The sequence below is a fragment of the Notothenia coriiceps genome, unplaced genomic scaffold (genome assembly GCF_000735185.1).
Source record: "Notothenia coriiceps isolate Sejong01 unplaced genomic scaffold, NC01 NC01_scaffold00008535, whole genome shotgun sequence".
Lineage (NCBI taxonomy): Eukaryota > Metazoa > Chordata > Actinopteri > Perciformes > Nototheniidae > Notothenia > Notothenia coriiceps.
Window position 1 is genome coordinate 31,302 of NW_011341236.1, and position 10,329 is coordinate 41,630.

A 10,329-nucleotide genomic window follows, 5' to 3' on the forward strand; every position below is an offset into this window, starting at 1 on the left:
TTCTGAGATAACTGCTGCAAAACATTGAANGGCCCAGCCGAGCCTCCTCCCTCCACTCTGGACTTTGGATCTGGATCCAGATCTACCAACCTTCACACAAACAGACATATACTCATTGTTATTGAGGGAACAATCATTTTTCATATCCACTCCTTGATTGCTATATAAATATATATAAATTAGGACTTATTACACTTCAATTTGATTGTCCTGTTTGCTTTGTGTATATGCTTTCGTTGTGACTGCAAAGGGCTGCAGATGAAAGTCAACTTCTGAGATAACTGCTGCAAAACATTGAACTGCAGCATCAATGTGAAATACTGTTCATTGTCGTTTACAAATAAAAACCTTTTTCAGTATCATTAGCATCATAAGCATCATTTTCATATGAGTAGGTAGTATGGATCACATAGTGAGGTCATCATACAAATATTGATAACTAATACCAATATACATTCAGTTGATAGTTAAAAACATTTAGCTAAACATTCATATAAATCATTCAAAAGTGTTTGCTACTTTAGTTTTCAAATAATGCTCAGTTTAGAGAGCAGAATGGAAGCCGACCACATCAAAATGTCTTTCTCCTTAGTGACTCTCTCACTGAGTTATAGCTGGAAGTGTTATCATTAACAATGTAAAAGACCTCTCAACAGTGGTTTATAGTAACTAGGTACATTTACCCAAGTACAGTACCATTTTGAAGTACCTCTACCCCAACACAATTTGGAGGTAAATCGTGTACTTTTACTCCACTACATATATTTAATATCTTCAGTTACTTTGCAGATTTGGATTAATAATAATAAATCATTAATGTGAAATATAATCAACTCTTAAAATCAGACTTTAGTCACACCTGGAGTAAATTCACAATCTACCCTACAGCATAGCCTACACGGTAGGCCAATTCGAATCAAAACATGATATACTATTCTGAAATTGGCCAATGTGCATAATGAGTGGTTTTACTTTCGGTACTTTAAGTATGTTGATGCCAAAACTTTAGTTATTTTACTTGAGCAACATTTTTGATTGCAGGAGTTTTACTTGGAACAGAGTATTCCTACACTCTGGTAGTTCTACTTTTACTTAGGCACAACATCTAAGTACTTCTGTCACCTCAGCTGGTGGTGAAATCTGCATTAGAAATCCCAACATTTAGATTTAATGTTGTGTAGTTTTTCCATTAAACTCATGCTCAAAGCTCACAAACTACAACACATTAGCCCGAGCTTGCAGCTAGCTGGTCGTTAGCTCCCGGGTACAACTTTTTACCAGGGAGAGGTTTCCCCTCAGTATCCGCCCTTACCCTGTCAGTGTCCGGGGAGCAGATATAACCCACCCGTCCTTTCTGAAGTGTGTCCCCTCCAGGGTCCTTCAAGGGTTGTTCTCGTGTTAAATGAACAAATAATTGACGTTAACGGAGCTAACGATAGCTGGTTTCAGTGAAAGTAATCTCAGCCGCTTTAAATCAGCGCAGGAATGCGGACGCTGACGTAGACAATAACAACAACAACAGCAGCAGCAGCAGCTCAGGGAACAACAATAAATATCTAAAAGTGTAACACCGAGTTTGTTATCACTTTTGCAGCTTTGTCCTTCTCTGTTGTGTCTCTTCTCATTTCCGTGTCGTTATTTCCAGTCAAGAAAAACGATTGTCTCTGCTCCCAGTTTCTGCCTCTTTCTCAGCGGTCACATGACAGAGCATCCACTCCCAGATCCAAGCTAACATCAGCACATACCAAAAACTCAGTTACTTGACTTATACTGACACCTCATCATTATGTTAGCTGTTTGTCTCTTAGTGGAAATATGAGAGGCTCTTACATATAAAGAAGACGTGGGCTTTTATGCTCTTATATATAAAAATAGGATATGATTACTTTTCTCAAAATGATGAATTCATTTCTCAAAATAGCCAACTAAATAAGAATCTCCAAATAGTAAATGTGAGTCTAGAAATAATGTAGGTTATAGACAGTCAATATTTTAAGACAACTCATGATTTTGAGATTCTAACTCATTGTTTCAAGAAGGTTTATCCTTATTTAACGATACTATCAAATTCGAGATTGGTAAACCAATTTTTGAAAAAGTCCTGAGAGTTTCACATTATTTCAAAGGCATTCAAACATTTGGCCAAAATGATGTTCTTCAGATATAGTGTCTTCATGCCATTGATTGTTAAACAAAGTGCACTGCCAGTATTGTACAATTGTTGTTTTGAATATAAATGTTTAGTCTAGTTTTTAAAGAAGGGGTGTTTTTTACCCTAAATATAAACAGAGGTACAACCTTTCTTTTCCCTCATTTCCTGTCAGCTCTCTCGTAATCTCTAATAAAGGCAAAACACAACATTAAAACAAGTCCTGGTCTAACCCCGCACAGACCTAAAACCTCAAACCTGCATTAATGCGCTCACTCTAAATATGGTGCATAGATTTCACTTTCTTTCTTTCCTTTCACTACATTTGCCTAAAAGCCTTTAATACAAAATAAGGCTTTACATGTTATCAAATGGCATTACTGCCATTGTGCTAACCTGTAGGGAGCAAAATCTAACACTTCATGATCTAGCACTGAATATTTTTTTTTAAAAAGTCTTGTCTCCTGTGATTATGACTTAAAATGAAATGAACGATTAAGTTTTAGCAGCTTTCTTTTGGTCGGGATCATTATTTTAAGTGTTTCTTGTTAGGATAGTCATTTGGACCACAAGAAGCCCTCCTATCCTATGATCTAAATAAGACTAAAAGCATTGATGTTCTACAAAATTAGAATAACAGACAAATGATCCTGACAATATAAAAATACTTTTGTTTTTAACCTGGCAGAGCTGTTTCTCCACCTGTTTAACAGATGGAAAGAAATATGTGAGGAACTTAGAAAAATTCCCCTGGAAATACCTTTTGTTTAGCCATTTTTAAATCATAAACAGAGGGGATTAGACCATAGACAGAGGGGATCCCATTAAGGACCAGACTCAGAACAAGGGTCAACATCATTTCTTTCTCATCTTACAGGGCTTCCATAATATTTAAGCATATTGGTGAGATCAAACTCATCTTCTTTGTCACTCACCGTCCAACAACACATCCTATCTCCTCAGCGTCCCTGCTGCACTTGTGTCTGGCGGCTGGCTGTCCCAGGACATCAGGTTTCCCGAAAAACACGGTTGAGGAATACACAGATATTCCAGATTTCCCTTTGATGATTTCATATCCTGGGCTGGCTGTTGTTGAAGGTGGTGGAGAAGAGGAAATCTGGACGCTGTGAACTCCCTCAAAATGATCCATGTCTCTCTCTCTCTCAGGCAGTGTAGAAACTCATCAGAAACGTCTAGACATCTGCTCTGGATTTACTTTAAGTCTGTTATTATATTTTTCAATGATCCTGGTGCCTTTGGGTTTTAAGCCACTTCAATGGAGAAAAGAAAGAGTTAAAAAATGCAGCTTTAATTCTCCTAAAAACGAAATAAGTTTCACTAAACAAACCTTCCCTCAAAGTCTTGCAGTAATCAGTGGACAAGTCATGACCTCTACAGTGTTTGAATAACTTACACACCTCCCTCACTTGCAGAACTGCAGAGCCAGAAAAGCTCTCATATTTGCAGGTTCTCATAAGGATTTTATTTCATTCTTAAAATCCCATTGTAAACATACCAGCCTTTGTTAAGAACAGTAGCGTGCAAGTATCACGCACATGTGGAGTGAAGGAGACTTAATCCAAGATGATATAAGGACAGAAAAATACACAGTATACTCACCAAAGTGTTCAACACTGATCTCAAAGTGTTATAGAGCATCAAAAAACTGTCAAAACTGAAAAGAAATACATCTTTAAGAACAAAAGGATCAAATTGAGTCCGTACTTCGCCCTGCTGTTGGTCTCCTGGTTAGACAGGAAGGGTTAATCACTAACACCTTCTGCTCAGTCAGAGCCAAGCGGTGCACATTTCTTCCAGCAGAGGGGGAGGACACAACCCCACCTGATCAGGAGTTTTCCATGAGTGCATACTTAATGAGGCTTCAAACAAACCCTCTTGGTGTTTACTGATATTAAAATGTGTTCAGCAAAAAAGAGATAAATAACAGCTACGCTATGAATACATTGTTTTTATGGAAATATTTTTCCTTAATCTGATCACAACCTTGTCATGTTTTAACCACCCTATTTGTGGCAGTGTGGGTGCTTTCCTCAGATTTGTTCAGATTAACAATACCCGGCCTCACAATGCAGCTTTGTTGCTCAAACAGATTAACACGTCAAGTGACCGGAGGTGCAGGAGTCCCTTGCTCTGTTTTTCTTTCCTGCTTACCTTTCATCAATATCATTCCAACCGACACAACACATCTCGGGCCGCAGTGAGAACGATGGCCAGACAATTTCAAATTGTTCGGTGAGTAAAAATTCACAGCTTTGTGTTTTAGACTGTTGGATATTGTATTTTGCCTGTTGTAGCACTGTCAACATCTCTTCAGAAGAATCAGCTTAATTAAGATCATTTAAGTGAAATGGTTATTTAAGGGTGTATAAAACGGTAACCAGTTTCAGTTGATGTGGTGAGTGCAAACAGTTGGATTGAAGAGTAAGTGGAGAACTTAACATATCTAATGCTGCTGTTTTACTTTATTATTTTAGATCTAACTAAATAGGCCTTATGAGATCTAGGTTGACCGCTGACATTGAGCTCAGGCGAAGCAACAAGAACAACACCACTGGTTTCCTTCATGTCACGACACAGTCAGCCGGAAAGTTGGGCAGAAAGCAGCAGCGATGACCGTCACATACTCGCGCAGGGTTGCTGATGCAGGTCTGGGGACCTTCTTTCACCTGCTCCTGCGATGGAAAGGCAGCGTCTACAAACTGCTCTACAGAGAGCTCATCATCTTCACTCTCCTCTACTACTTCTTCAGTATTGTTTATAGGTACTCTTATAGGAGATATCAGTAGTAAACATTCATGTCCTCCTGTCTTCATAAAGAGTGACCTGAAGTTAAAAGTTGTAATGAACTCAAAAAGTGTTTCCATCACCAGGTTTGTGTTAAAGGATGACCAGAGGAGGCTGTTCGAGAAGCTCTCAATATACTGTGACCGCTACGCAGAGCTCATCCCTGTGTCCTTTGTGCTCGGTGAGTTGAGGCTCATTTTTTCTTCTGCATAAATCTGAACAACAGTGTTGCTGGAAACCTTTACAGAAGGTGGGCTCGAAATACCTATCTTACATTTTGTTGTCAGGTTTCTATGTCACCCTGGTCGTGTCCCGTTGGTGGGGCCAGTTTGAGAACGTCCCCTGGCCGGACCGCCTGGCAGCATTAGTGGGCGGCCATGTTCGTGGAGACGACGAGGCCTCAAGGCTGACCCGACGAACTCTGATGCGATATGCCAACCTCTCCGGTGTGCTGATCTACCGCTCTGTTAGCACAGCCGTCTACAAGAGGTTCCCCACCATGGAGCACCTGGTGCAGGCAGGTAGGGGGAGGTGAAGTCGACTAAACTCTATGTTGTTGGTCTGGCCAGTTTAATGGCAGCACAACCACGCCCATATCTATAGGATATGTTTGCACTGTTAAAAATAAGAAACCGTGGGAAGTGGACCGGCATGTCACAGGTTATGAATAATGTTTAAAACATATTCACCACTAAACAGTGGAGGTAAGTAACTAAGTACTCATGGTGCCTGAGTATTTACATTTTCTGATACTTTATACTTCTACTCCACTAATCTTTAAAGGAAGGTGTACTCCAGCAAATTCATTTGATGATTAGATTACCTCCTAGATAATTTTTATCAACAAATAAAATATGATATATCATCATAGATTATGCACCACAGCATAGGGCTGCTCCATTAATCATATTTTAATCGCAATTACGATTTTGGCTTGCAACGATTATGAAAACAACATAATTGAAATAAAACGATTATTATTATTTTTTTATTTAAAAAATAAAATTAAAATGTTTTTATTGGTTTTTCAGTTGAATATTAAAGTTAAGGGTAATCAACTGTTAAAAACATTTTTTTTCAATAAATGGATGTTTTCAAAGTAAATAATCCTTTTTAATAATCGTGATATCAATTATTGACCCAAATAATCGAGATTATGATTTTTGCCATAATCGAGCAGCCCTACCACAGCAGTATAACACATTGCAGCAATGTGCCCCAACATTTACAAGCTGCAACACTTATGTAATGCGTACATTAATCTATCAATTACTTTATTCCAATAATATATCACACAATATTCTGTGGACCAATCTGCGAGTATTTTTACCTTAGGTACCTCAAGAATACTTTTGAAATAAGTAAGAGCACTTTTACTTTATAGGCTACTACGTACTACTAATTACTTTTACACAATGGAATTGCAACGTTTACTTAAGTTAATAATCGGAAGATTGTTTCTAACCCTGCTTGGAACTTAAATTATAGGTACTGTTCAGACTAACAGAAACAAACATCTTAAGTGCTTTCTCTATTTGCTTCATTCCTTCACTCGTTGTGTTTGTGCCTCTCAGGGTTGATGACGTCGGAGGAGCTCAGGCACCTGGAGGAACTGCGCTCTCCTCACAACAAGTTCTGGGTTCCCTGCATGTGGTTTGTCAGCCTGGCTCTGAGGGCTCGGACTGAGGGTCGCATCAACAACGACGTTGCACTCACAGCCCTTCTTACTGTAGGTCTTTATATTTCTGCTGGTTAAAGGAACCTGAACATCTTCACGTTTTATAATATTGCTTTTTCTTCTCTTTTCAGGAGTTGAATAGTTTACGGGCAAAGTGCATGAAGCTGTACGGCTACGACTGGATCAGCCTGCCTCTTGTCTATACTCAGGTTTGTTGAGCTGTAACTGAAATAAAGTAGATACCTTTTTGGTAGAACAGATTTGTTTTTACAGTGTTATGAATCATTAAGTGTTAAAAACAACTAATAATCCTTTACCTGAAAGGATTAACTTGGTTTGATCATAGCAATCTGACAACAATCAGAAATAAAACAAATCAATGCAAACCCATATAACCCCTGACTAGGTGGTGACAGTGGCGGTGTACAGTTTCTTCCTGGCTTGTCTGATTGGCCGTCAGTTCTTGGATCCGGCTCAGGGTTACTCAGGTCACGATCTGGACTTCTACCTGCCTGTCTTCACCCTGCTGCAGTTTTTCTTCTATGTTGGTTGGCTGAAGGTAAAGATTAAGTCAAACTGATGCAACACAAGGCATTTTATTTATTCTTAATCCTTCTGAGATGCATTATGGTCTCTTCTTTTCATTGTGTCAGGTGGCTGAGCAACTCATAAATCCTTTTGGTGAAGACGATGACGACTTTGAAACCAATTGGCTCGTTGATCGCAATTTACAGGTTAGGATTCCAATTATTTCACACTCTTTCACGAGCCACATATTAAGGCTGTCCTGTTCTTGCACTAGCTGTGGTTTCTGTATTCTCTCAGGTGTCCTTGCTGTCTGTGGATGAGATGTACGACAGCCTGCCGCTGGTTGAGAGGGATATGTACTGGAATGAGTCTGAACCTCAGCCTCCCTACACTGCTGCCAGTGCTGAACATCGCAAACCCTCCTTCATGGGCTCGGCCCTGGACATCAGGTTCAGTAATGCTTCTATTTCTTGGGGGATAATTCTTAAACACTTATAGAAATGACTTCCCTAACCATCAAACCCCCTTTGTAATCTAAACTAGTGTTCCTAAGGAGGATATGGAGTTTCAGTCCAATCTGGAGCAAATTAAAGAACACGAGGAAGCCAACTACTCCACCCCGCTGCTCGGAGGGCTGGGTCGTCTCCTTGGTGTCCAGTCTCCTAACTTCCCTCGCTCCTCCCGGGTCTCTCTGCTGCGCCGCCGCCCCGGAGCTCCACAGAGCCGCTTCCCTCTGTACCTGCACCAGGAGCCTCTGAGTCAGAGCCGCCATCCTTTCAATCGTGAGGGAGATCCAGACTATGCCTTCTCCACCATGCCCTTGTATGAGCGACCAGGGTTCTACAGCTGCCCACAAACTCCCATTCACTGCGTGCCCCCAACACCGCAGCGCCCTCGACCCGCCCGGCGAAATCAGAACGAGTGGAACCACAGCTGCAGCTCCCTCGCTCCTACAATGGTGGGCTCACAGATGCTGCCTCCGGACACTCCCAACCACGTCCCCCAACCGCCCTCCTCTGCTTTCCCCTGGCTCAGTGGGGATGGAGAGGCGCCGAATGCCCCTACCTTTTCCTTCCCAGACCCCCCACCTCAACTCTGCCCCATATCTAAAATCAGACCCGGACAAGGCCTGCTGTCTCGCCGCCCTCCACGCTTGACTCTGGACACCATCCACTCAGCTGACAGCCATCCCGGACCCCAAAGTGCTCAGGCGGCAGGAAGTGGAGCAGAAAGGGTGTTCTCGTTCACTCCTCCCTCTCGCACAGCAGCAGCAAATCCCAGTAATCCCACCAGCAGCTCTGGCAGCATTAACGCAACAAGCACCAACAGCGCTGGCACAACCGGAAGTCTCTGCAACGGTACGAGTCACACTAATTTTAGCAACCAAGGGAACTTCAGCAGCAGCATGAGGGGCAGCAGCAATGGGGGCATCAACGGCGGGCCGAGCAACAACATGAACGCAGTTTCCACTTCGGAGTCAGCGCAGCAGGAAACCAATCAGCAACACTCACCCAATGATTCAGGAATCTCATTGGCCGAAGGGGACCTGCTGGGCGTTCTGGTGGACAGTGGCTTGAACAAAGCGGCAGGAGCGAGAGAGGACTGAGAAAAGAAGGTGTGCCAGACTGCTTTGCATCACATTTGGCATGCAAAATATTTCACACAAACAGGCTCTATGTTACATCTGAACTGCATTACAGTCTTCCGGAGGCCGACACAAAAATTAGAAGTATTTGTTGCACACACTGAGTTAATCTGTACTTTCTGTTAAGCTCTTATCGAACAATTAACCTACTTATAAATTAAAAAGCAGATTATGAGATCTAACCGCCAACATTTGAAGGAAAAATAAGAAACACTTTCTAGTTTCTTCTGCAGCTCAAGGAAAAGAAGTCTCATTGGCATTGTGTCCATCAGTGTACTCTTTAATAAATATTACATATCATGTTATGTTTCCTTTGTTTTTCAATTAAAAAATTAAAACTTGAAATTACCTTTTACTTTTGTATGTTGTTATACAAGGATGTCAACTTAAATTCAAAACTCCAAGTATATATAAATCATGTTCTATAAATAAATTTCAGAGAGAAAGGGTGGACTGACATTCAGCGCTGACCATAAAAAACTCAGTGTAGTCTAGCTTTCCTCGGCAGCCATGCTGTGTTTGTCAAAGAGATACTCAGCCATGCCGCTCTGAGGCGCTCCCATAAGGCGCAGGTTGGATATCCAGTCTCCCAGTTGCTTGATGGATTTCACCTGCTCGTCCAGAAAATGTGTTTCTATGAAGTCACACAACTGTGGAAAAAAGGAAAAGACAGTTTAATCTTATTTTACTGATCCTCCGAAAGTTAAAATATTTTCTGTTCTCTTAGGTTAGTTTATACATCATTATCTACTCATTCAACGTAAGTATGCATATAAAAAAACTAAATAAATCACTACTTTTGAAATAGTGACAAAGCACAGGAGATTTATACTGAACATAAACACCTACCCTTTTATATTAATTATTTCGTACAACCCTCGTTAAATGTATAAACTAAATAAAAACAAATAATCTAAATATAATATAGGTAAAAAATATATAAACATTAAAAACCCTGAGATGTGTCTTTGTTAATCATTTCCGTCAAAATAATTGTAATAAGTGAATAACAATATTTAATTTATTGTTCAAATCTATTCCACAAAATTAACTCATTTTACTGTACACAATTGTCTTAGGTCCTGCTGACTCGTCTGGAACAGCTCCCAGATACAGTCTGTAAGCTTTACATTTGTTGTGTTATCCATTAAAGGTGGGGTAGGTAATTTTGGAGAAACCAGCTCGAGTGCGCTAGAATTTGAAAATACACAGCCGGAAAAAATCTGCCACTTCCTTACAGAGCCCCTCCTCCAACACACACGAACGCGCACATGACCAATGAGGGCACGAGATAAGTTTGTGCACAGATGGAAGGCTGACAGGCAGGTAGGCCATTCAGTTATTTTAGCCGGGCCGGCTCAGATGATTGGTCGTGCTTTTTACAGTACTACGGCTTCCACAGACATTTTTTTATGGATTTTTTGTGAAAGCACTTAAGATATTCATTGCTATCGTGATGTTAAGAGCATTCCATGGAATATAACAAAAAGTGTATCTCGAGCCGGTTTCTCAAACTTACCTACC

At 40.7% G+C, this 10,329-nt stretch overlaps 1 protein-coding gene across 1 annotated transcript; it reads left to right on the forward strand.

Annotated features, from left to right (window-relative positions):
- The first annotated feature begins 4,142 nt into the window (after positions 1 to 4,142).
- Positions 4,143 to 9,512, forward strand: best1 (bestrophin 1). The gene is made up of 10 exons (XM_010770208.1): positions 4,143 to 4,402; positions 4,645 to 4,931; positions 5,041 to 5,135; positions 5,242 to 5,475; positions 6,529 to 6,683; positions 6,764 to 6,841; positions 7,039 to 7,191; positions 7,286 to 7,366; positions 7,458 to 7,609; positions 7,704 to 9,512. The coding sequence occupies exons 2-10, from the start codon at positions 4,780 to 4,782 to the stop codon at positions 8,764 to 8,766; spliced, it is 2,163 nt and encodes a 720-aa protein (XP_010768510.1). The 5' UTR covers positions 4,143 to 4,402; positions 4,645 to 4,779; the 3' UTR covers positions 8,767 to 9,512.
- The last annotated feature ends 817 nt before the right edge of the window (positions 9,513 to 10,329 follow it).

Bases quoted from the DNA above. Each gene is read 5' to 3' on its own strand.
- best1 (XM_010770208.1), top strand. From the start codon at position 4,780: ATGACCGTCACATACTCGCGCAGGGTTGCTGATGCAGGTCTGGGGACC. The intron at 5,136-5,241 runs GTGAGTTGAGGC...TTTTGTTGTCAG, and splicing joins CCCTGTGTCCTTTGTGCTCG to GTTTCTATGTCACCCTGGTC. The intron at 6,842-7,038 runs GTTTGTTGAGCT...ACCCCTGACTAG, and splicing joins TGCCTCTTGTCTATACTCAG to GTGGTGACAGTGGCGGTGTA.